General features: G+C 42.6%; 1 protein-coding gene and 1 non-coding gene across 3 annotated transcripts; one reads left to right on the top strand and one right to left on the bottom strand.

Annotated features, from left to right (window-relative positions):
* Positions 1-755: 755 nt before the first annotated feature.
* C1QTNF3 (C1q and TNF related 3) lies at positions 756-23,520 on the bottom strand. 2 transcript variants are annotated; one of them, XM_060009625.1, is made up of 6 exons: positions 23,218-23,520; positions 17,345-17,456; positions 15,100-15,254; positions 10,366-10,495; positions 2,454-2,553; positions 756-915 (listed from the first exon to the last, which is right to left on the bottom strand). In XM_060009625.1, exons 1-6 carry the CDS (start codon positions 23,518-23,520, stop codon positions 756-758), a joined length of 960 nt encoding a protein of 319 aa, XP_059865608.1. The 2 variants fall into 2 exon arrangements, with proteins under 2 accessions (XP_059865608.1, XP_059865609.1); XM_060009626.1 differs by having other exon boundaries at positions 23,437-23,520.
* LOC132423727 (U6 spliceosomal RNA) lies at positions 6,621-6,724 on the top strand. Its single transcript, XR_009519049.1, has one exon. It is a non-coding gene; the product is annotated as a U6 spliceosomal RNA (small nuclear RNA).
* Positions 23,521-25,086: the final 1,566 nt, after the last annotated feature.

Genomic DNA, 25,086 nt, shown 5'->3' with positions numbered 1-25,086 from the left:
ATATTGACCCACTGGATCAAAGTGTTACTTCCCAGTCTAGACTTTACAAATATTTCTGGTACCTTGATCCAGGCAAGTGCCCCCTATTCTTTCCTTGGCCCCATCATAATCACTGCATCCTGTTCTCTGAAACGTTGTAAAGAATGAGGAACCCAGGGCTTCCCTGGTGGCGCAGTGGTTGAGAGTCCGCCTGCCGATGCAGGGGACACGGGTTCGTGCCCCGGTCCGGGAAGATCCCACATGCCGCGGAGCGGCTGGGCCCGTGAGCCATGGCCGCTGAGCCTGCGCGTCCGGAGCCTGTGCTCCGCAACGGGAGAGGCCACGGCAGTGAGAGGCCCGCGTACCGCCAAAAAATAATAATAATAAATAAAAGAATGAGGAACCCAGACCCTCAGGGGTTCCTGAATGTTGCTATTAGAGCCGCCAATACTCTTTGCAAATGACTTCTCTGATGGGAACAATTATTTCCAACCTGTATCAAGAAGGGAACTCTCTTTTAGGTGCCTAGGAAAGAGTGATAAAGGTTGCTGGGTATATTAGTCAAGGTCACTTGGGAAGACTGTTTTGTGGTTTCTTCTTCTGAGCTCCTGAGTCATCCCACATTACTGATGTACCTGTAGTATGATTAGCAATGCAACCAATAAAAAAATTTTTTTAATACAACATGTAGAACCATCAAATCTAAAGTCCCTCATCATGACAATACCAGCTCAGCTATAAGTCTTCCCCAAAGTGGAGCTGGTCTATTCATACTTTTACTTAGTTTCAAAGAGCAGGAAGCCTGCAAAGGTGGAGAAGCGCTGGTGGTCCCCGTGAAGAGCGCCATTGCCCATTCTCAGCCAAACCTCATCCCCTTTGGCCAGTTTCAGCACTGCATGGTTGCTGGATGTATCTGATTTCCCCTTTGTTTCATAACTAGAAAGAAAAAAAGGCACCAACTACTTAGTCTTTGCAGTAAACAGCCAGCTCTTTACCAAAATCCGTCCTCCCTTCTCTTCCGGAGTCTCATACAATTACATATAGTCCTGGGATTAAATTCTCTAAATGCCATGTGAACAGAAATGACATGTGCCACTTATATATAGGATTCACCAATACAGCTCTCACAAACAGCCCCCCTGCTCCTTCCTCATTATGACTGTGTGGAATGCTAATGACAATGACCAGCGTGACCTTGGAAGCCATCTGTTGAAGCCCGAGTGTTTGAAGAAAAGGAATTTCTATCATGTTCAAGCCCTTGGACCAATGTTATAGCAGTTCAGTCCACCTTAACTAATTTAGAATTTGGTTCTAAAGAAGGGTGCTGCCGTATTGCACTAAAACCTGTTTCATCGGCTCATGGTCAGGCAGAGAGCGGTGAGGAAACAGATATCGTGGGCTTGAAAGTTGGAGATCCCTGTCATGCTAGAGCAAAACGTTTAGGAAAACCTGATGACTTGGAATAGAACGCCTGATGCATAAAAGTGTCCACAAGCTTGTTGTTCTTTCCTCCTTCTGACTGTGGCAATGACAATGATGTGAGAATTTGGGAGTCAGTTTTATAGATGGCAGAAATGCTTTCACCAGCCCCACATCCCTCAGAAACCTGGTGGAGCAACCCTCCTTCCAAACTCCACACAATTCCCTCCTCCACCCTTTCCACCCCATCCTTCCCCAACCTGAAACCAGGCAAGAAAAATTGAGTTCTAGTGTGTTCGAGCCACAATATTCTGGATCTCTTTGTTGCAGCATTTCACCTACCTAACTCATCTTTTTCTCTTTTGGCTTTTCAAAGCCTCTTACTAGAGGCCAGGGTCCAAAAGAAAAAAATATGGCAATCCCCACAAGTCATCAAAAATAACCAAGAAAAGATAACAACCACGAAGTTTTTCACAGTTTCACAATACCCATTTATTTAATTATGGGAAAGGTGTTGGCCTCTCTTCCCTACATCTTAAGCTTATATCAGAGCAAATTGCAATATTTCTTTTTTAAATGAACTTTTTTCCAAGATGCCTAAGGGCCAGGTTGCTAAGGTAAACATCAGAGCCACAACACTGCCTAAAGAAGGAAACCAGCTCGCAACCCTTGAACCGCCAGCTCCAGGGATGATAGAGAAGGCCATCAAAAGGGCTAAACTCTAGGCAAAGGGGGCGGAGAGTAGGAAAGGAGAAGAAAAGGCTGAGAGGGAAGGAAAGAAAGAATGAGTTGAGAAAAGAATACAAATGACTAGTTATGGGGAGTGTTGCTAGTAATTAGTTCAAGACCTCTTATCAACCTGCTTATGATCAAGTTTATCAGATTCACTGCTTCCCAAACAGTAAAGATAACCTGGCCATATATTGTACATGGGAGGTCTCAACGACAACAAGGTTTATGCCAGTCTCTGCTGATTCCTATGTACCCGCTGGCACTGGCCATCCTTTGAGCGAACAATGGCAGCATGGATACCTATGATAGAAAAGGCCGCTCACCTGTACATGCTGAAGACGGTGTTGCCATTGTGCATGAGGTACACATACACTTCCTCAACGTCCTCATGCTTCATCATGCTGAAGGTGAAGAAATACACACCTGAAAGAGGCCGATATTTATCCACATTTATATTAACTATTGTACATTGAGGACTGGGAGATAGCGGGGAGATATGTCCCATGACGTCACACTTCTTTTGTTGCTATTCTACGTGGTATGTAGGTTCTTCTTGGCCTTTATTTCTATGAGTGTCCCTTTACCTGCTCTCACCTTCAAACTGCTTTACATATTACTGAGACTTTCTCAGTGCGTAGACCATGTTTCCCTAAGAAGAATACAAAGTCTTTAAAGGCAGGATTTGGCTGTATCTCATGGCCTCTCCTTGCCCCTAACAAAGCGCAAAGTATATAAACCCATCCCTAGGTTTAGATTAACCATCATTCACACCTTCCTCAGGACACATATGGACAAAGTAGAGAGGCCTGCATGGAGGCACCCGTGGTCTTCTGTGGCCTAACAAAATGACCCAACAGCTTCCCTGGTGGCGCAGTGGTTGGGGGTCCGCCTGCCGATACGGGGGACGCGGGTTCGTGCCCCGGTCCGGGAGAATCCCGCGTGCCGCGGAGCGGCTGGGCCCGTGGGCCGTGGCCGCTGGGCCTGCACGTCCGGAGCCTGTGCTCCACGGCGGGAGAGGCCACAACAGTGAGAGGCCCGCGTACCGCAAAAAAAAAAAAAAAAAAAAAAAAAATGACCCAAGTGCAACATTGTCATTAGCCAAAGATAAGAAAGTACTGTAGCACAGTGAAATGTTCATCAGTTCTAACAGCTCCAGCAATTTCTCATGTTATTCATTGTAAGTAGGTGAAATTATGTACAATAAATAGATTCAACTTTGACTCAGCAGCATGACCTTGCTACTAAAAATATGAATCCTTTTCATTAAAATAACACCAACATATTTTAAAATATGTTAGTTTTCTTGTAAGAGTCTAGGGCTCCTAATTGAAAGTAACTTAATATACCTGATACACTTTAAATGCCAGTGTAGAAAATACCTTCACTGAAAGATTAAGAAGAATCCAACAGCAGAGAGATGAGCGAAAAGGAAAATCTTCCTAACTCTAAACGATCTTGGTTTTGAGAGTGCATTTGGGAAAGATGAATGAATATAAATCATCAACCTCTTATTGATTTCCATGCTACATTTTTAAACTAATGGCCTTGTCTTAATCCATTTGAGCTGCTATAACAAAATACAACAGACTGAGTAGCTCATAAATAACAAAAATTTATTTCTCACAGCTCTGGAGACTGGAATTCCAAGACCCGGTGAGGGCCCTCTTCCAGGTCACAGACTTCTGGTTGTGTCCTCACATGGCAGAATGGGCTAGGGAGCTCTGTGGGACCTCTTCTATGAGGGCAGTAATCCCATTCATGGGAGTTCATGTGATCTAATCACCTAATTCCATCACCTTGGGCATCAGGCTTTCAACATGTGAGTTTCAGGGGGACACAGTCAGACCACAGTAGACTTTGTAAAAGAAAAACCCAGAAACATCTAAAAAAAAAGCACCACATAGTTCTATGCTGTTTTCCAAAGATGCAATCAAATAAAATAGAAGCTCTAAGGCTACCATGTTGATCCATCTGCCTCTGAGTCAAGTTGAACCAAATAAAGATGTATGATTGGGCTTCCCTGGTGGCGCAGTGGTTGAGAGTCCGCCTGCCGATGCAGGGGACACGGGTTCGTGTCCCGGTCCGGGAGGATCCCACATGCCGCGGAGCGGCTGGGCCCATGAGCCATGGCCGCTGAGCCTGCGTGTCCGGAGCCTGTGCTCCTCAACGGGAGAGGCCACAACAGTGAGAGGCCCGCGTACCGCAAAAAAAAAAAAAAAAAAAAAAAAGATCTATGATTATGCTTAATTTAGTGCCAGGCTTGCATATTCAATGTGCTGAGAATAAAAGATACGATATAAAAATAAGTCATGTTCATTCATATGCCTAAAGATTGGTCCACAGATGAAAAGTAAAGGCAGATAGAAATTAGAGACTCAAAGAAAGTAATTTATATGTGTGCAGTTTTTCACATTTTACAAAACTTCTTATTACATGCACACACAACAATTTTCAATGCCTCAAGAAGATAAAGTGGGAATCAAAATGACAGAAAAAGGGACTTCCCTGGTGGCGCAGTGGTGAAGAATCAACCTGCTAATGCAGGGGACACAGGTTCGAGCCCTGGTCCGGGAAGATCCCACATGCCACAGAGCAACTAAGCCACAACTACTGAAGCCTGCCCGCCTAGAGCCCGTGGTCCGCAAGAAGAGTAGCCACCACAATGAGAAGCCCACATGCCGCAACTAGAGAAAGCCTGTGTACAGCAATGAAGACCCAATGCAGCCAAAAATAAAATAGAATAATAATAATAACAAAATGACAGAAAAAGATATTACTTTTCCTGGAAAAAATGATGACTATTATAAAAAATAGATGCAGAAGCATTTTAGGAAGACTAAGAAACCAAATGGTGAATAACTGAAATGACTATAGAGTTGGAAATATAATTCAAAAGTGAATCTATATTATATCCACACATGGCTTTGCTCTGCAAGGGAAGGTACTAAAACCAGAGGTAATACATTTGAACTCCGTTTTTCAGGTCTTTGTGCTGCATAATTGTAAAATTCAGCCTTCTCTGTCCCATCACTCTCAGAGTTAAGAAGTATGAAAAGGCCATTTTATAATCTATTGGATGAGGTTTAAACAGTAAAGTGGGAGTCAAATGATGGTTGTTATTGTCTGAATTATGTCCAGCTCAAGAGAATTCTAAAAAACAACTAAATCCTTGAGCTTCAATTATAAAGCCATTGAAAGCAATGGAAGCATTCATTGGGCATATCTACGCACCTATGTAATCTGTGGCACAGACAGTGTTTAACAAAATAGTTATAGGAAAATTATAACATAAGCCTTCAGAGCAGAAAATCACATAAGAAGATTTAAAGCTGATTGAAGCATGATGAAAGATTGCTTCTATCACTTCGTATGTCAGTTCATTTCTGACTTCAGCTGGGTAGAAAAATAAATCAAGGCACACATTAAAAGCATTTGTGACAGGACTTCCCTGGTGGCACAGTGGTTAAGAATCTGCCTGCCAATGCAGGGGACACGGATTTGAGCCCTGGTCTGGGAAGATCCCACATGACGCGGAGCAGCTAAGCCCATGTGCCACAACTACTGAGCCTGCGCTCTAGAGCCCACAAGCCACAACTACTGAGCCCACGTGCCACAGCCACTGAAACCTGCACACCTAGAGCCCGTGATCTGCAGCAAAGAGAAGCCACCTCAATGAGAAGCCCGTGCACTGCAATGAAGAGTAGCCCCCGCTCGCCGCAACTAGTGAAAGCCCGCACGCAGCAACGAAGACCCAACACAACGAATAAACTTGAAAAAAAGAAAGCATTTGTGACAAATCTAACATGGCCACTGCACCCATCCGAATTTTCTTTTTTTTCCTTCTCAATACCATATACAGAGACAAGGAAAATTGACAACAAACACCAAAAAAGTATCCATTCTCTGCAAAACTAGGAGACTGAAAAAAAAATCAATAAACTTAACATATCAGTTAAGTCCTGTCACATGTCACTGACCGCAGGCAGAGTCACGGGGAGTCAACATGGAGGGCAAGGAGTTTTGAGGAAGCCAAGTGGCAGCAGATCTCAAACAGTGCCCAGAAAAATGCACTCCCTGATGCAGAAGGGCCACTCTGAAATATAGATGCTGAAAAGAAGCTCCTGTGAGCAGGGCTGAGATAAAGCAAAAGTTATGTTTGGGGAGAAGGTTGCTAGATAAAGTACAGAAGGTGTGGAAAGCCATCCTACGGTGGCAGATCTCAGAATCTACCAGCAAATATAAGTCTCCTAAAGGCGAAGGAACCGGCCAGTGCAAGGCTGGTTTTAGAAGTTTTCCTAGACCCAGTGCAGTCTGGGGAGACAGAGAAGTGTGGCCACACAGGGCGGCTGTAGTTAAAGGAAGTGGCGGGGCTTCCCTGGCGGTGCAGTGGTTAGGACTCTGTGCTTCCACTGCAGGAGCGCAGGTTCGATCCCTGGTAGGGGAAGTAAGATCTGGCAAGCCCTGCGGGGCAGTCAAAAAAGAAGTGTAGAGTGCTCGCTTCGGCAGCACATATACTAAAATTGTAACGATACAGAGACCAGCATGGCCCGTGCGCGAGGATGACATGCAAATTTGTGAAGCATTCCATATTTAAAAAAAAAAGAAAAGGAAGAAAGAAAACAAAGAAATGGGGAGTCCCCTGGCAGCAAGGTAGGAACCACCAAGCCACCAAGCCTGGAAGTGTGCTGGGGTCCCTCCCCTTCCCCAAGAAACTACTGCATAGAGCTGATCTAGGAAAATTCTTCAACCATCGGTTAATTTTAGAAAGTAGAAAAGAACAAAAATTACTCACCAAGAAGAAATTTTATCATGTGGTAGATGAGAAATGTAAGCAAAGATTCCATCATGGGTTTGAAATATATTGATGAAGCAAATCCCTCTATGAAAGAACATTGTAAAACAGAATACAGAAATCCATGGTAGAAATGACCAGACAAGAGGAGGAACTGAAAGCCAGGACATCATGACTAATGTAAAACACAGAAAACATAAAAAAAAAAAAAAAAAGGATCACAGAAACAAGATGGAAGAAATTGGAAGAAGCAAAAAGGATAATTAATCCCTAGAAGATGCAATTTTAAGCATATGCAGGATAGAAATGGGAAAAGCAAACAACATGAAATGGAAGTCAAGAGCACCAAAAGATTAGAGAAAATAATGCATACAGAAGACAGACTAAGAAAAGTCAAAAACAAAACAAAGAAAGTATACTTGGAGTTCTTAAAAAAGTTAACCAGTGGTGTACTAAGGTGCAGGGGGAGGGAGCTAGGGGGATGCTTGCGAGCCGTCCACCCCACAGGGGAGGAGTATTTTATCTCTGACATGTTTAGAACTGCTGGTCTCTGATGCTAATAAAAAAAATCTAGCTAACTTTAATTGGCTTTATTACAGTTTTTAAATATTCTTTAGACAATATATCCCGTTTGCCTAATTTCCTAACACAAGTCAGACTGCTCCCAATGCCACCTCACCTTAGTACAACGAGAAGAAAAAACTTTATTTATGTTTTAAAATATAATTCAAAGAAGCTTTCCCAGACAAAAAGAAGGCTTACACACACATATTGAAAGGACACAGCAGGAAAATTTGACCCAGAATGATTAACACTTCTTCTAGAAAACTCACTGGACTTTGAAGATAGAGAAAGAATTCTTTGGGAAGTCAAGCAGAAAGATTGTCACTTATAAGACGAAAAAACTCAGACTTATGTCAGAGTTCTCCAGACCAAATGCCAGAAAACAGGACCAAAAAAAAAAAAAAAAAGTAAGCCAAGGTTTTTATTTGCAGCCAAGGTTATAACAGTTTAGAGCATGTAAAGTCTCAGGGAATACTGATGGCATAAGCTTTCTTGAGAAAATTGAAGGATAAAGTTTAGCTAATAAAGAGATGTCTGGGAGACTTTGGCAACATGACTAGTGGTGAACATTGAATATATTTAACTGCAAGGTAAGTCCAAATCATAGGAGGGGTAATGTTGACAAACTAAAATGTAATTGTTTTATACCTTGACAGTGTATAAATGATTCAACCACCAAAAGTTAAAAATTAAGAAAGAGAGAAGGTGGGAGATATAATAAGCTCATTGATTGGCTTATTTGTAATATTTGAGATATATAGATAGATAGATAGATAGATAGAAAACACTATCCAAAAGAAAGCTGGGGAAGCTATAATATACTAAACATAGGAGACTTCAGAAATATTATCAAGGATAAAGAGAAACATTATATAATGACAAAGGGTCAATTCACCAATAGTCTAAATGTCTTTTAACTCATGAGTGGATAAACAAACTGATACATCCATTCAACGGAATACTACATAGCCAGAAAAAGGAAAACACTATTGATTCATACATAGACATGTGCAAATGTTAAATGAATTTTGCTAAGAGACATATTGTGTATATTGTAAGATCCATTTATATGACATTTTGGAATTCTAAGGTTGGAAAACCAATCAGTCATTGTCAGGGGTTGGAGTACACAGGGGTTGACTACCAAGGGATAGCACAAGGGAATTTAGGGGATGAAAGAACTGTTCCATTTGATACTATGGTGGTGGAGATATATCTCTATGCACTCATCAAAACCCATAGAGCAGCTGTACACCACAAAGAGTAAATTTTGCTCCTTGCAGAGTTTTAAAAACTCAACTAGAATATGAGAAACTCAAGATGAGATTATGACAAATGAATCTAACTGTATTACAAATGAATGAAGTAACAGAACTGAAGGGCATGGGGGAAAAAGATGATCTAAGGGCTTTTAAAGACAGTGTTTTGGCTGGAAGGTAAAAATAAAAAAATTGGACACAAACATTACACCCTAGTTAGTAACTTTGTTTCTCATGGCACACGGGTTTGCAATTTTTTAACTACTTTATTTGTATACTAAGGTTCAACAAACAAGTAAATATATTATAGATTAAGAGAGCCAGGGTTCACATTGTCAAAGAAAGAAGTTACAAATAAATAAAGAGGATGCTAGGATGAACTCAGTGATGCTGGATTTGTGTCAGATGTATCAGAATGAACTCATGTTTTTTCGTTTGTTTTTTAACACACAACATAGATAGATAGATAGATAGATAGATAGTAGGAAAATAAATACAGATATGTATGCATGCATGATTAGTATACATGTGTATTTCCTAACTCTGTCCATTGACAGGACCCAGAAGCAGTGACCTCCTAATAGCGATGAGTACATTTAGCACCCAAGTTTTGGTTTCTAAATACTAGTCTCCCAAGACTCCTTGGGAAAATGGGTATTTCCAGAGCTAGGACAGGGGAAAATGCAATATGAGCTTGAAGCAGCTTGTGAACTAGAAAGTAAGAAAGTGGTTGGGGACTGAATAATGGCCCCCATGTATGCCCATGTCCTAAAATCCCCAAGATCCGTGACTATTACCTTATATGGCAAAAGAGATTTTGCAAGGGTGATTAAATTCAAGGTTTTGAGATGGGGAGATTAACCTGGATTATCCAGGTGGGCCCAGGGTAATCACTCTGTCCCTATAAAAGACCAAGGAGGTCAGAATCTGAGAAGACAAAGTGATGTGACAGTGGAAGCAGAGATTGAGGTGATGTGGCCAATAGGCAGGGAATGGTGACAGCCTCTAAAAGTTGGAAGAGGCAAGGCCCTAGAGCTCTCCAGAGGAAACAGCACTGCCCATACCTGGACTTGAGCCCGGTGAGACGGATTTTGAAGTACTGACCTCCAGAACTGTTACAGAATAATTTTGTGTTGTTTTAAGCGTAGTTTGTAGTAATTTGTTACAGCAGCAATAGGAAATGAATACAGAAGTACTCAAGAAAAACTTTTTTAATGTTTTTAAAAAAGGATACGGCCTTCCTTGGGGTGTGGCAAAGGAGAGGGGATTAACTCAGTTATGACACATTTAAACTGTGAGAATAATGGCTTTTCAAGGCAGAGGTAACTATGCCCTTAAGCTTTATTTGGTTAGTTTGAATGAGTTAATAATCTAAGTAGCCCACAGTCATCATCATTTTTAAAAATGTCTCTGTCTTTTCATATATATATATATATATATATATATATATATATATATATATGTTTTAACCAGAATCACAAAGAACTCTTAATTCCCTTAGGGTCTTTCTTTCTTTGTTCCCTCCCCCTTCCTTCCCTCCCTCCCTCCCTCCCCCACTTCCTTCCTTCTTTCTTTTGGTTGCTTAATTGATTAATCCAGTCATTTATTTTTACCTCTCACCTGATACTGGGGCCCCAAATCTACCGGTCATGACATCGAAGAAATTTCCGATGTTGGTTTCGACACTGCTGAAGATAATCCCACTGTTCTGATTGCTGAAGTGAGTTGCCAGAGAAGCCATGAACGCAATCTAAGCAAAGAGTCGGTGGTTAATTAAAAGGCAATTTATCTTAGAGAAATAAGGTTTTGATACAAGTAAGTTTATTTCACCAATATTTGTAACAGCAAGATTGGAAATAATTTAAACATTAATCTATAGAGAAAAATTAAATCATGGTGATTTCTAACATTTTTATGCTATGCATCATTAAAAGTATATATCAACAGTTCTGAGCATGTGTTTCAATGAACATTAGACTTTAAAGTGCTTTCTGAGAGATTAAAATTCTATTATCAAATAATACTGGAAAATTTGGATGAAATCTTCTACATATAGCTATTAAATGTCCATTAGCATATACTAAAGGATCCGAAAAGTCCTGCAGCCAACTTTTTAACTTTGTTTGCTCTGTGTTATTTTCTCCAAAAAGACACCTGTGATATTATGATTTATAATAAATATATATTTAGTATTCGCCCCCAGTTCTGGCAGAGAACTAAAATCCTCAGAATTTCCTAAGTGTTGAGGGCAATCAAGGTGTCTTTTGTTATGTTAATGAGGTAACTTTGGAAAAACCCCTCGGGAAGGTCTGGTTCCCTGTGGAGCCCACCACGTGATTAGAGAGCTTTGAACTCTCAGTCCTCCCCCATCCCCCCCTTCTCAGCCCTGCCCCCAAACTTCCGGAGAGGAGAGATAGGGGCTGGACAGAGAATCAGTCACCAATGGCAAGTGATTTAATTACTCTTGCCTAAGTAATGAAGCCTCCATAAAAAACCAGAGGACGGGGCTTCCCTGGTGGCGCAGTGGTTGAGAGTCCACCGGCCGATGCAGGGGACACGGGTTCGTGCCCCGGTCCGGGAAAACCCCACGTGCCGCGGAGTTGCTGGGCCCATGAGCCATAGCCGCTGAGCCTGTGCTCCGCGATGGGAGAGGCCGCGGCAGTGAGAGGCCCGGAAAAAAAAAAAAAAAAAACCCAAAGGACAAGTTTTGGAGAGTTTCCCAGTTGGTGAACGCATGGAGATTTGGAGAGAGTGGCGCTCTTAGATAGGGCGTGGAAGCTCAGACCCCTTTCCCAACACCTTGCCCTATGCATCTCTTCCATCTGGTTGTTCTTCAGTTACATCCTTTTATAATATATTGGTGAGCAAGTAAGTAAAATGTTTCTCTGAGTGCTTCTGTGGGCCGCTTTAGTAAATTAATCAAACCCAAGGTGGGGGGGGGGGTCATTGGAAGACAGAAGCACAGGTGATAACCTGAACTTGGATTGGCGCCTAAAGTGGGGGAAGGGTGGGGCAGTCTCGAAGGACTGAGCTCTTAAGTGTCCGAAGTGAGCTGAATTGTAGGACATCCAGATGGTATCCGAGAGTTGCTTGGTGGTATGGGAATAGCCCACACTCGGAAATTGTACCACCATTGGAGAGTCACATTTGAAAGTCAATGCCAGTCCCCTGTCCAAATGAGTCATTGAAACTGAGTGTGAATTAGATCAATAAATTCTTTAACTTGCTGGGATTATCCATCTTGAATGAATGGAAGTTTTAAGGGAGAGGGGTGAGAGAGGAGAGAGCAAAGAATTTGAAGTTCTGGAAGACTTGGGGTGTGGACAGGGAGGCAGGCCTGGGAGAATCAACACAGAAAGGATTGGGGCAGTCAGAGGACAGTGTGAGGGCACTGGACACAGAAGGATGAAGAAGGGGTGACACCAGAGGACGAGATTTAGAAATGGGGATGAAGGGGCTGGAAGTCACCCTCCGTTACAATCTGCCCAGGACCAATCTTGTCTCCACTTTAATGCCTCCTTCAAAACATGTGAAAGTAGTTCTCCCTAATGACCATAACGTGTTTTTAGGGTTAAAAAGCTGATGGAGCAAATGTAATAATTGCCCAGGTGTTCTCCATTAAACTGGCTACTACAAGGCCCCTTAACTAGCATATAACCATTCCCAGATTTGGGTTAGTTTCTAGCTTTGAGAACCATCCATCTTATTAGGTACCTATGACCTGGGCGATGGCGTCTGTCTCCTTTTCTTTGTAAATTTACACTGGCACACAGACCGCAGGTTGCTAAAATTATTAAGCAGCAGTCATTAAAAAGTTACGGAAAAAAAGACGTTACGAAACCAAAGAAGCAGGTTGAGTAACACACAGGATCTCTTAGCTTACCCTTAAAATAACTTGATTCCCCCCAAAATGATGGAATTCATCCAAGGTCAAACAGCTACCACATGTGCCCAAATAAAGGGTAAAGTTTTCCCCCACTGATATTTCAGATAGAGTGGCTGTACCTTATAGTTCTTTGAAAGTTTCTCGTGTTATAGTATTGTCCATGAAAATATTAATCAGTAATCAAAGACAGAAATTGGAAAATTTTATTAGAGCCAACCTGAGGATTATAACCCAGGGGACAGTCTTTCAGAAAGCTCTGAGGACCGTTCTGAAGAGGTGTGGGGATAGGGGGAGAAACCAGTATCTATGTGATTTGGGTGAAGGGGTCCATGCAATCAAGCACACAGATGGGTAGAAAGTTACTGCTCTTCACAAGGAACAGATATCTTAGTTAATGGTTTCAGGGCTTTTCTAAGTAATGGTAAGATGCAAGAAACTGGGTTCATAAATTTCTCTCCTGAAAAGATCTGTCTGAGGGCCAGTGCTGTCAGTTTTCCCAGAGCACTAGATGCCTCATCCTGATCTCCGCCCTGAATTCCTTTCACAGTGTATTGTAGGTCAGCGACTGCAGTGGTAATGACTTGGTTCTTATAGAACTGGATGGTGGGCAACATTCTTTATTTTACAATCCTCTCCCTTCTGTTCTTAATTTCAACCAAGGTTTGGGAGGCATTTTGTGACCAATTGTCCCACTGCACTAGGAATGCTCATTCCCAGGTCAGGCGAGGATTTCCTTGACGGGACACTTCATGTGCTATTACTGGACCAGACCCAGTTAACAGCCTCCAAAAGCCTGTGGACCACCTGTCTTACTAGTCTGTTACGGTCCAGGAAATGGCTCCCTCCTGTTGCTTCTTCCCATATCCCGAGTTACACTATTACAATCATTGATCTTACAGGACTATATATTTGGTCAATTGTTTCAAGTCCCCTAGTCATCATTATTTTTATTGGAAGCTCAGTCACACACTGGTAATGAAAGAAAAAATAATCTTAAAATAGGCAGAACGCAAGTAATATAGCTAGTAACATTAATAAGGTTGTAAGTAAGTAATGTTATCTTCTAAGGAGTTACATGTCTGGCGTCAAAAGAAGAGAAATTGATCTTTATGGTGGAGCAGTTATTTCTGCCATTGGGGAGGTCTGGTTAATACATAATGCAGATGCACAAGGCACACTAGAGGGGAGGGAGGAGGCCAAAATGGGCAGAGAAAAAATTATGTTTCAATTTTTCTTGTCTTGACTTAAAATATGAATTTGATTCCATCAGCATGTTCTCTCAGTTACTTAATTTTAATCACTAGTTGCTGTTTCAGGAACACATACCAGCCAGAAACAAGCAATAAAAAAATGCTAGTTTTCGATGTTGATAGGAGTCCCTTGGAAGAATCCATCTTAAAAATATTAGCCAAATAAATAAATAAATAACCCAGACTTAGTCATTTTCTTGGTGTGACCTAACCTCACATTTGCAAGTTTTAGGTGTTACTGACAACAAGAATTTTGAAGATTACTTAAAAGAGAAATAAAGAACAGATAAATGGGGGACTTTCCTGGTGGCTCAGTGGTTAAGAATCTGCATTCCAGTGCAGGGGACACGGCTTCAATCCCTGGTCCGGGAAGATCTCACATGCCACAGGGCAACAAAGCCCGTGTGCCACAACTACTGAGCCTGTGCTCTAGAGCTTGAAAGCCACGACTACTGAAGCCCATGCACCTAGACCCTGTGCTCCACAACAAGAGAAGCCTGCGCAGCACAGCAAAGAGTAGCCCCCGCTCTCTGCAACTAGAGAAAGCCCACGCACAGCAATGAAGACCCAATGTAGCCAAAAATAAATAAATAAATTTATATATAAAAAAAGAACAGATTAATGGGTAGTGGGCTTGAGATAAAATGTCCAATGATAGCCTCATAAATGAATTAAAAAAACTTTAAGCTGAAATGAATATGGTCTCATGACTCAAAATAAAATGCCTCCAGTAATAAAGATACTGATGAGAAAACCTTTAATAAAAATTAATGCCACGAAATCTGATTTGATAGAATTACTTGTATATTAATATCCATATATGTAATTTAAATATGCAAATGTAACAAAATTGATAAATAAATGGAATGGTCAAATATCTACTTAATAATATTTTATGCATCTAAAAGTTTACATATTCGAGTCGCCAAAAACCTTGTTATTGAACATGTCTCCTCATTTGGAAAATGGAGATTAGCTGATGTTCAGGGTTGCTTTGTAATTTGGTCCAATGAGGGTGTTGAATTTCACCCTTCGTACATTTCTCCCTAAGAATGATTTCAAAGCACTTTGACAGCATAGGTCTTCTGCAAACACCCTGTGGTGGAGATGAACAAATTGAGACAGGTTTACCCAACACTGAGGATGAAGAAGCACTTAAGCCTTGTGATTCCTGGACCCTGAGTGAGGGTCATCTGGAGATGCACTAAGACGATTTACCTGCAGTTCTGGTGGGATCCCCGGGTAGCCCTTCTCTCCTTTGGGGCCGTGCTGCCCACGCTCCCCTCGTGGCCCCAGATCACCTTTGTCTCCTTTCTCTCCTTTGGCCCCTTCGTGGCCAGTGGCTCCGTTATTGCCATTGTTTCCATGGTTTCCTTAAACAACCAGACATCATCACATGAGAAAGCCCAGTCACTCATACTCACCATCTATTTTTATACAAATGCAGCTCCTTTCTTCAAAAATGACAAACTTAATTGTAAAAGGGGACCATCTGAAACCAGCTCAAACACAGCCATGGTGACATCATCAGATGGGATCGCTTTTAAATGGGACACTGAAAACAGCCTTAGATACTCCTAAGGCTCCAGGCTCCAAAGCCTGTTTTACCTATAAAGCAAGACTTGGATGAAAAATTGCATAGAGACATTATAAAGCATCCTTTATAAGAGCAAAGATTTGAAACCACCTAAATGTCCATCAATACTGAAAAGGCTAAATTAAAAAATGGTACATCCCAGTAAATGACGTTATATAGTCACAAAAAAAGAACGCTGAAGAAAAATATTTAATAGCATGATCTTTTTAGATAAAAAAGGTTATGAATCAATCAATAGTGATAGCATGATACTATGTATATGTGTATATATATGTATATAATATAAAATATGTACATGTTTTATCCAAAGGGGAAAAAGACTAGAACAAATTACATAAAAATATTTTGCAGTGGTTTATTTTTTTCTAAGTGGATGAAGCACAAATGATTTTTGTGTCATTCTATACACTTTTCTGCATTTTTGAAATTTTCTACAAAGAACACAAACTACTTTTATAACTGGAGGAAAAGTAAAATCATTGATAAAAAATTTTAACAGTAATCTTGAAAGCAAGACTTGGATCATGATTTCAACTCTTCACTTTACTTTGCTAAGAGATAATTTCTACACCTCTCCCTTTATTTTTATATTTGTTGAATTCCAGGCCCTTTTGTTGTTTATTTTGTGTGCCACCTTTGGTCAGGTTTCATACCGAGCTTGCAATTCTTCCAGCTTAATGAACTTTGACTGGGTTTACAAGTTAATGTGCTCATGACAAAACTGTTCCTGATGGGAAGCACGTAGCCAAGGCCAGCCTGTCCTGTGACCTCAGAAGAGTTTAGACGTAAGAAGATTTTAGAGGGATCTGAAAGTCCCCTACCCATAATCACTGTACGGGCTGCCTGCTGCCCTTGGTGTTCAGTGACATAGATTCCAAGCTACTGATCATAAAGTCTAACAGAGCTCTTTCTTATTCTAAATTTGGTTTCATTTGACAAGCCACTCAAAAGTATTAAGAAAAATTAAACCTTATTTGTTAAATATTAACATCAATGGAGTAACTCAGAGAAGAGCAAGCAGACATTTGCCAAACCCTGAGAAAATGTTCTATATCCCCAGGAATTGACCTGGAGACAAGAAAGTCAGTTAAACCCCCAGATAGATTTGGAGGTCCTGGGACAGAGGGCACCTGGGCTGCCCTTTCCTTGGCTGACCCAGGAGACTAGCAAGTTCCCCAAATGATCCATGTCTGGGGTGCCACTCAGTAGTAGAGATGGCTGAACAGTGGGTCTAGAGGGACCCAGTGGAGCTCTACAGCGTGCCTCGTGCCACCATATGGTGCTGGAGCCCAAAAATGTCCCCATGAGTCCAAGAGAGGCATGAAGGTCAACTGAGAGACAGCTGAGCATGGAAGCGCCTGGGGATTAAGGGAAGAAAAACTCAGCTAGACCTAGAATCAGACAGAAAGATGTGTAGCTCAGTAAAAGAGACTGTGAAGATGACTAAAACCCAGACCAGCAAGCTCTCCTCCCCACTCTCACTTCCCAAATCCCCTGAAGCCTAGATCTGGTGCGCTGTATGGAGCACACGGTGGCAGAAACACTGAAACAAGAGTATATACCTGTTCAGCTCCAGTGGTTGCAGACTCCACGCTGGGGAAGGGCCTCCTGGCCCACGCTGGGGCCCCAGCATGCCTAATGCCTATGGGATTCTGCAAGCAGCATGGATAATAAATACTATAGTTTATACAGTTCCACCTCATTAACTCAATAAGCCCAGTTCCCCACCCAACTCTCTTTTGGATTTTCCATGCATAAGCTTTGGATCACACACAAGTGATCCCAACTCACTGAGCTTCACCCCTGGCTCCTGTTTTGGCACAGTCTGCAATTAGACTGGAAACAACGCATCTCTCTCATCCTTACCTGGAATGCCAGGGAGACCAGGAGGTCCAGGGGGGCCTTGGTAGCCTCGAAAGCTGTAGTCTCCATGACAACACTTGCTGCAGTCTGGGGGCAGTCCTCCAGTTTGTGGAGACTTTGAAAAAAAACAAAGAGAAGCTTCAGAGCAAGGTACATATGAGTAATTAGAACTTTTGAGCTTCCTCTGGCCACAGCCCCTAGGTAAGCTTAATTCCAAACAGCCTATGACAACATCAGAAAAGAAAGTGTGGGGTGACTTATGTCATCTTATGTCAATGGCAAAGGAGTCAGGGAGTAGCTAAGGTGAGGTGATGATCAGAAAGGCAAAGGAAACAGGAGAGTCACTAGAAGAACAGCCTCTTTGGAAACTGGGAGTGGGAGTGGAGGACTGGGGCTGTGTTTCTGGGAAGTATGTTCCTGCTGCTACAGGAAGAGAAAGCTCCCTTTCTCTTCCAACTGCCAGTAGTCTCAGATGTAGCTAGATTGAGTAGATGACCCTCAAATGATAAAAATTACCAACCTCAAATGTAGTTATTAAGTCTATCTATATTCATGATACTGGGTAAAGAGTTCTTAGAAATTCTGAATTGTATCACAACACACAAAAATTGCCTTAGAAAATAAAGGAAAGAAAGTATTCATTAGTCCAATAAATTCTTATTAATTATCTACATCCTGAAACAACTTTAACTCCCTTTTTTTAAACTTCCACCTTTAACATGCTGTTCTGTTTCATATTCCACTTGAAAATTTAAAGTGATTAATGCATTATTTGAACCGAGATTTCATGAGTACTTAATGGATATTAAATGTACTCAAATATGACACTGAGTTCAACGCTTCTTTATTCAATGATAAATTTCTAAAAAACTTGTGCTTACTGTCAAGGAGCTAGAGATTTGGCAGAAGTTGAATGGCAGAAGAGTTAGAGTTGCTCATAAAATTTGGAGTCTCTTCTAAATTGGCAACTTTTTAAAACAAATTATTTATTTATTTATTTACTTTTGGCTGCGTTGGGTCTTCGTTGCTGTGCACGGGCTTTCTCTAGTTGCGGCGAGCGGGGGCTGCTCTTCCTTGCGGTGCACGGGCTTCTTATTGCGATGGCTTCTCTTGTTGTGGAGCACGGGCTCTAGGGCTGCAGGCTTCAGTAGTTGTGGCTCACGGGCTTAGTTGCTCCCGTGGCATGTGGGATCTTCCCAGACCAAGGATCGAACCCGTGTCCCCTGCATTGGCAGGTGGATTCTTAACCACTGCGCCACCAGGGAAGTCCCTTAAACTGGCAACTTTTAATGATGGCTTACAAAAGACTCGTGGAAACTTGCCTCGACACCAATTATAATTCAAAAGTTTTTTGAAAATAGCATACTGTTGCTAAGGGATTCACTTTTTAAAAGGAAAGGATGGGGTGAGAGAGGAAGGAAGAGAGAGAGAGAGAGAGAGAGAGAGAGAAAGGGAGAAAGGGAGGGAGGAAGAAGTCATTCAAAATTGAAGTTTTCTCTATCATTAGAAATCCAAGCAGAACAATGTATCAAGGCTTCACACAGCTGCACCTCTAGACTTTTATAGCACAGGAAACTCTACTCAATACTCTGTCATGGCCGTGGAAAGGAATCTAAAAAAGAGTGGATATATGTATATGTACAACTGATTTACTTTGCTGTACAGCAGAAACGAACACAACATTGTAAATCAACTATACTCCAATAAAAATTATTTAAACAATTAAATTAAATTAAAACAACAAACCAAAAAATAAACTTGGGCTTTTTTCCTTACTCTCATTCCTTTTTCCTACAGGTTCCCACCTATAGCTATTAAGAAAAAAATGCAGAACAGCATCTGTAGTCCCAGCAATTGCCTGCAATGGCTCAGAGCTCAATCTCAAGTTTTCAGTAGCTAGGATTTGGAGCAATCTCTTAGTCTAGTCTTCTGTCCCCCAGACCCAACCTTGCACAGGTATGGGAGTCTATGAAAACCTTTTATAAAACTGGCAGAGGCAAAGAAAATCAGTGAAAGCAATTGGTCTGAGACAAGGGATTTCAGACACTTGGAAAGTCAGACACCACAGCTCCACCCCACCTTCTAATCCAAAGATGCAATCTGAGAAGTAGGTATTCTGTAATTTCCTGGTATGGTTTTGCTAATATGAAATACAGCTGTTTAAGTTCCAAGAGATCCTAAGCTCTGCCAATAAGAAATTTTAGGGAAGGAGAAGGGTGGGGAGGGAGGGAAAGTACTGAAGTGGAACCATTGGTTTAAAAATAGAATTGAAAAACTGAGATGCTAAGAATATCAGAAAAAGAAGTGGACTGGAGCCAGAACTCCCATCATAGGTCTGTGTGACTTTCGTGAAGTCATTTTCCCCCAGGCATCATTTTTCTCGTCCACTAAATTAGAGGATAGGGTAAAGGTGGTCATGAATTTTCTTTCCAGCTCTATAATGCAAACAAGGATACTGAAGTCTTTTCCAAAGCCTCAGATGGTGACTTAGAAAGATGTTGTTTTGAAATCTAGTGTCTGGGTATGAGGCGTTAGCGCCAGGAGATGGGGTGCATACCCGACCACTTTGAGAGCATAGCGCTGCCGCCAAAACAGGGAGAGACTTCTGGTCAGTAAGTGGGCCCCTTCCTGAGAACTGTCCTGTGACATTTCACAACATGGTCCTCCCTCTGGCTTGGTCTTTCAGAGTTCAGTCAAATGGAACCATGTTCATGAGCCTTAGAACAAGTTGGACAGGATGTGTTCATTGAGAAGTTTTCTCCCAGGTAAGGGAAAATGACATTCTAGGTAGTTCTCTATATTACCCTCTCAAGTTTATCAACTCCTTTCCCCAAATTAGGTCAAATTTGAACACCAAGTTCATGCAATTGGACAGCATGGGAGGAAGAAAGTCCCTAAGACAAGTTCCATCCATTTTGTAGATGGAGGCCTAGGGGCAGCTACTGAGAATGAAGCTCTACTATTGGGAAATGACTTCAGGAAAGACAGTCCACAGCTCCTTCCTTAACTTAAGGAAGAGGGAAGAGAAAGAAGGTGAAGGGAAGTGGAAGAGGGAGAGATAGGTGTCCAGGAAGAGAGGGGAGCTGGATAAAGGCGAACAATAAAGAGCTACAGAGAAGAAAATGTCAGGAAAAGAGAGCACAGGTCTGCTCAGCCCACCTCTACACATCTCCGCACAAACGCTATGGCCAGAGTCATCTTTCTAGAACACACACTTGATCACCTCACTTCCCTGCTATGCACAAACAAACAAACAAACCTTTGCTGGCAAAATAAGGTCTAAGCTTCTTCACCGGCCAACGGAATCCATCAGGTGGCATTAAAATCACTGATGTCTTCCTCCTATAGCCCAGCTCTCCAGCCACACCCACTACTCAAGCCCCTCTCAAGGCTCTTGCTGTGGCGCATGTTTGTTTATTTTATTTTTTCCGGGGATGCCCACGCTTTCGTCTCATCATTTGAGATCCGACTCAGCGGCCACCACTATTCTGACCCTTTTCCCCCAATAGTCTTTTGTGCCATTACTTTGTTATCACATGGTACTTAATTACCTGTTGATTTATCCCCGCTAGAGCCCTTCAGCATTGTTCAGAGAGAGAAGCTTGGGTGTATTTATCTCCATCCTAAAGCATGACTCACACTAGAAGCACACAGATTAATCGGTAAAGGGATGAATGAGGGAAAAGGAGGATTAAAAGAAAAGAAGCAGTGTGGGAAGTGAGGCAAGAGGGAGGAGCACAGAGCAGTCCTAAATTCAATGCGGGTCTCCGTATCCACTGGCAGAGAGCTGTACTGAACCCTCTAGAATACCAGTGGCTAAATCTCCTCACTATCTCCTGTTGGGGGCTGGTTTGGAAATACTTCAGGAACCCAAGGGAGTTGGAAAGCCCCCCGGCTTAAAAAAAAGAAAACCTAGAAAGTGGCTTCTTTTCCCCCTCATCTGATTTCCACATGCTAGATGCCTAGAGGCACTAGAAGGTGGGGTGGAATAGAAACGTAATTTGGATTTCAGTCAAGAATTGATGACTGATGACAGCCTACATCTGCCTTCTGCTGCCTCTGGGGGCTCACATGCCATGACCAGGAAGGATCCAGCAAAGAGCCCATTTTTTGAAGTAGAAAGTCCAGATCAAGGCTTGGACAAAAGCACAGATATCTTTACCACTGAGAAAAACAATGAGTGGTACTCACTCTTCAGCCAAAAGATTGTCAAATGAAAGAACAATCTGTAAAAGTGGCTTTCAAAAAGCAGGATTGGATTTAGAGGTTATCATTTCTTCCACGGCTCTGCAAAGGAGCAATTTTTTCTTGACCAGGCCCCACAGAATAGTTTGGGCAACTGCATTTGTGGTCAAGTTAGAAGTCCCAGGTTTGTCGCAGATCTACAGATGCTTTTGCCTGTGATCTTGGTCTGATCACACTACCAGTCTCAACGCAAACTTTCAATCTGTGGTCAGAGGGGTTTAGATTTCAGCTGCATGGACTTTGTCAGGGCCTATTCAACGCATATAAGCAGTCAATTCTTGTAGTAAAACTTATTTGTTCAAAGATCATATAATTCAGGGGGCTTCCCTGGTGGCACAGTGGTTAAGAATCCTCCTGCCAATGCAGAGGACACGGGTTTGAGCCCTAGTCCGGGAAGATCCCACATGTCGCAGAGCAACTAAGCCTGTGTGCCACAACTACTGAGCCTGCGCTCTAGAGCCCAAGCGCGACAACTACTGAGTCCGCGCGCCTAGAGCCGGTGCTCCGCAACAAGAGAAGCCACAGCAATGAGAAGCCTGCGCACTGCAACAAAGAGTAGCCCCTGCTCGCCATAACTAGAGAAAGCCCACGCGCAGCAATGAAGACCCAATGCAGACAAAAATAAATAAATAAAATAAATTTTTAAAAATGTTTAATAAAAAAAAACAAAGATCATATAATTCAGAATAACTCTCCTTGCCCCTCATCTGATTTCAACGTGCTTGATACCTAGAAGACAAATCAACATCTGCTTCTTCCTTATGTTGTACACTTGAAGCTAACATAATGTTAGATGTCAATTATACCCCAATTAAAATTTTTTAATTTAAAAAAATAATAAAGACATACTTGAAAACCTGTTTCTTCCTGTTCTTAATGCTTTCGATTAAAATGAGTTTCATCAATTTGCCATTCACTACACTGAAACCTTAACTCACTCCCGTACTACCCTGAAAGAGTTAAAGATGTTTCCTTAGATGCTGTGCTTATACTCAGCATCTTACACAAGTCCTCTGTGATTATCAGGCATTAACTCACACAACAGAATCAAGTCTGCATTTTAAACACAGTGTGCTTTTGTTTTAACTCTTTGGTCCTTTTTTAAACAGAGTGAACGTAGAGACTTAGCAACTTAGAGGGCTATAAATCCAATTACCAAGCCTGGCATGAAATGTCACAGTAAACTTGCAAATCAAGTGAAAAACTCAAAGGGCAGCTTCTCTCTGCTGGGAAGAATTAACGAAGTCCAACTTACGATCTGCAGATGATAATCTCTAATGATCTATCTGCAAAGGTCAGATCTGCAAAGGTCAGCTCTCCTCCTTTCCGCATCAACAGAGCAAGAAAGAAACCAAATCACAGCAGAGCAGGGCTGGCTGTCCCTGTTCCCCTTTCTGATGGGACAGCTGTGGCCTCTCTTTATCTCAGTCCATCAGTGCTACCTCTGCTGATTTTCTAACACAGACCAGCCTCGTCCCCAGTATCCCACAGCAACCCAGAGAGAGAGACCCACAAGCAGCTCAGCCAACTTCTGGAAAGCATCGATCCTAAGAATCATAGCTGGAAAAAGAGCAAAAACAACAAAACTCATTAAGCTTTGACAGTAATCCTTAAAAGAGAATTCCGAGTACCTGGCCCCAGAATGGGGTGATCTGGGCTAGGTCATCTACCTCGGGGTGCGGTAGCTCATCTGGTCTCAGGGGTTTTAGGTCTGTAGAAGTGTTATTATCCACAGTCCCAGTTTTAGGATGGCTCCGCTCTCTCACTTTCTCCCTCTTGGAGCCGCTACGGCCAGCCTGCTGATGGCTTTGCACTATTCTCGCCACCACTTTATTAGCTCTTCCGCTCACCTCCATGTATTCATCTTGACACAGGCAAAAAGGGAGGAAAAGCAAAGCCAGCAGGTGCCAACAGACGAGCTGCCCTCCGAGCATGATTCCCAACAGAGCCACAGAGCCTCCTGGAGAAGACGGCTAGGGCTCCAGCTGCCGTGGTCTCTTCGGGCAAGTGCCAGGGCTGCAGATGAGACTTGCAGCCGGCCAGGCGGTTTTATACTTCGGTATGTAATAAATAAGGCTGCAGGCCAGAGGAAGAGCGGTGCTCCTCCGTGGGCGGAACGGCCCCCATTCATTACTTTCCCACATCACAGGCAAAACGATTTGTGTGACAGCTCCCAGTTGGTGGGTTCATAAATGTCACACCTTGGCACGTTTTTTGTTAAAGCGTGAAGAAAACATGCACAACCAGCTGGAAACAGGCAGCATGTGTCCAGTGGTTTGCTTTTGCTATTAGACATGGAAAGGCTGTGCCTTTGCAGTCTAAGATGCCGTTTGGAAAAACCTCCTCCCGGACTTGCCAGGAAATTCGGGCTTAACTGCATCAATTCCGTCTGAAATGGCAGTGGGAACGTGTTCAGGGCCATCAGGAGAGCTCTGCTCTCTCATTGCACAGCTAATATTTCCCCACTGTAGCCGCCCCTTAAAGGTACTCATTTCTGCCTCTGGCACTGGCAACAGAAGGCAGTTGGGTGACTCCAGAACACTGAGCTGGATTCAGGGGCAGAGTCTCTGGGTTTAACAAAAGCATTTCCCCATCCCAGGTTTCATTTCCTTTTCCCTGGAGTTCCCAAAAGCCAAAATTAGATCAAAGTGGACCAAGTCGCTTTATTGCCAGATGAAGATACGACATCCTGCTTCATATTAAAAGAAGGTTGTCTGTCTCTGGCTCCTCTTCCTTCTCACATATTCTTGTTTAAATTGAAGAAATCGAGGGACTTCCCTGGTGGTGCAGTGGTTAAGAATCCACCTGCCGATGCAGGGGACACGGGTTCGAGCCCTGACCCGGGAAGATCCCACATGCCGCGGAGCAACTAAGCCCGTGCGCCACAACTACTGAAGCCTGCACTCTACAGTCTGTGAGCCACAACTACTGAAGCCCACATGCCACAACTATTGAAGCCCCTGCACCTAGAGCCCGTGCTCCGCAACAAGAGAAGCCACCGAAGTGAGAAGACGGTGCACTGCAACAGAGTAGCCCCTGCTCCCCGCAGCTAGAGAAGGCCCATTGCACAGCAACGAAGACCCAACACAGCCAAAAATAAATCAATAAATTTACATATAAAAAAAGATGAATCAGGTTTTTAAAAACATAAATGAAAAATAAATAAAATTAAAGAATTGGAAAGCATCAAACCAAACAACCTCCCTCAAGTAGATCAGGATGGAGAGAACTATCATTTCCTTTAGGATACTGGCTACATTTTTAAGAATTCAGCCAAAGAGAAAATGGACATTCCTAACCTCTTAGTGACAATAAAGAGAACTCATATAGCTTTGCCATTAAAAATTGCTTCTAGGGCTTCCCTGGTGGCGCAGTGGTTGAGAGTCCGCCTGCCAATGCAGGGGACACGGGTTTGTGCCCCGGTCCGGGAAGACCCCTCATGCCGCAGAGTGGCTGGGCCCGTGAGCCATGGCTGCTGAGCCTGCACGTCCGGAGCCTGT

Source organism: Delphinus delphis, chromosome 3 (genome assembly GCF_949987515.2).
Source record: "Delphinus delphis chromosome 3, mDelDel1.2, whole genome shotgun sequence".
In the NCBI taxonomy this organism is placed as follows: Eukaryota; Metazoa; Chordata; class Mammalia; order Artiodactyla; family Delphinidae; genus Delphinus; species Delphinus delphis.
The sequence above is the reverse complement of the archived record's forward strand: the minus strand, read 5'-3'. Positions and strand labels throughout refer to the sequence as shown.

Bases quoted from the DNA above. Each gene is read 5' to 3' on its own strand.
- C1QTNF3 (XM_060009625.1), bottom strand. From the start codon at position 23,520: ATGCTCGGAGGGCAGCTCGTCTGTTGGCACCTGCTGGCTTTGCTTTTC. The intron at 10,496-15,099 runs GTAAATCGTCTT...CTCTTTGCTTAG, and splicing joins GGATCCCACCAGAACTGCAG to ATTGCGTTCATGGCTTCTCT. The intron at 2,554-10,365 runs GTGAGAGGTAAA...GGCCTCTTTCAG, and splicing joins ATTTGGGGCCCCAGTATCAG to GTGTGTATTTCTTCACCTTC.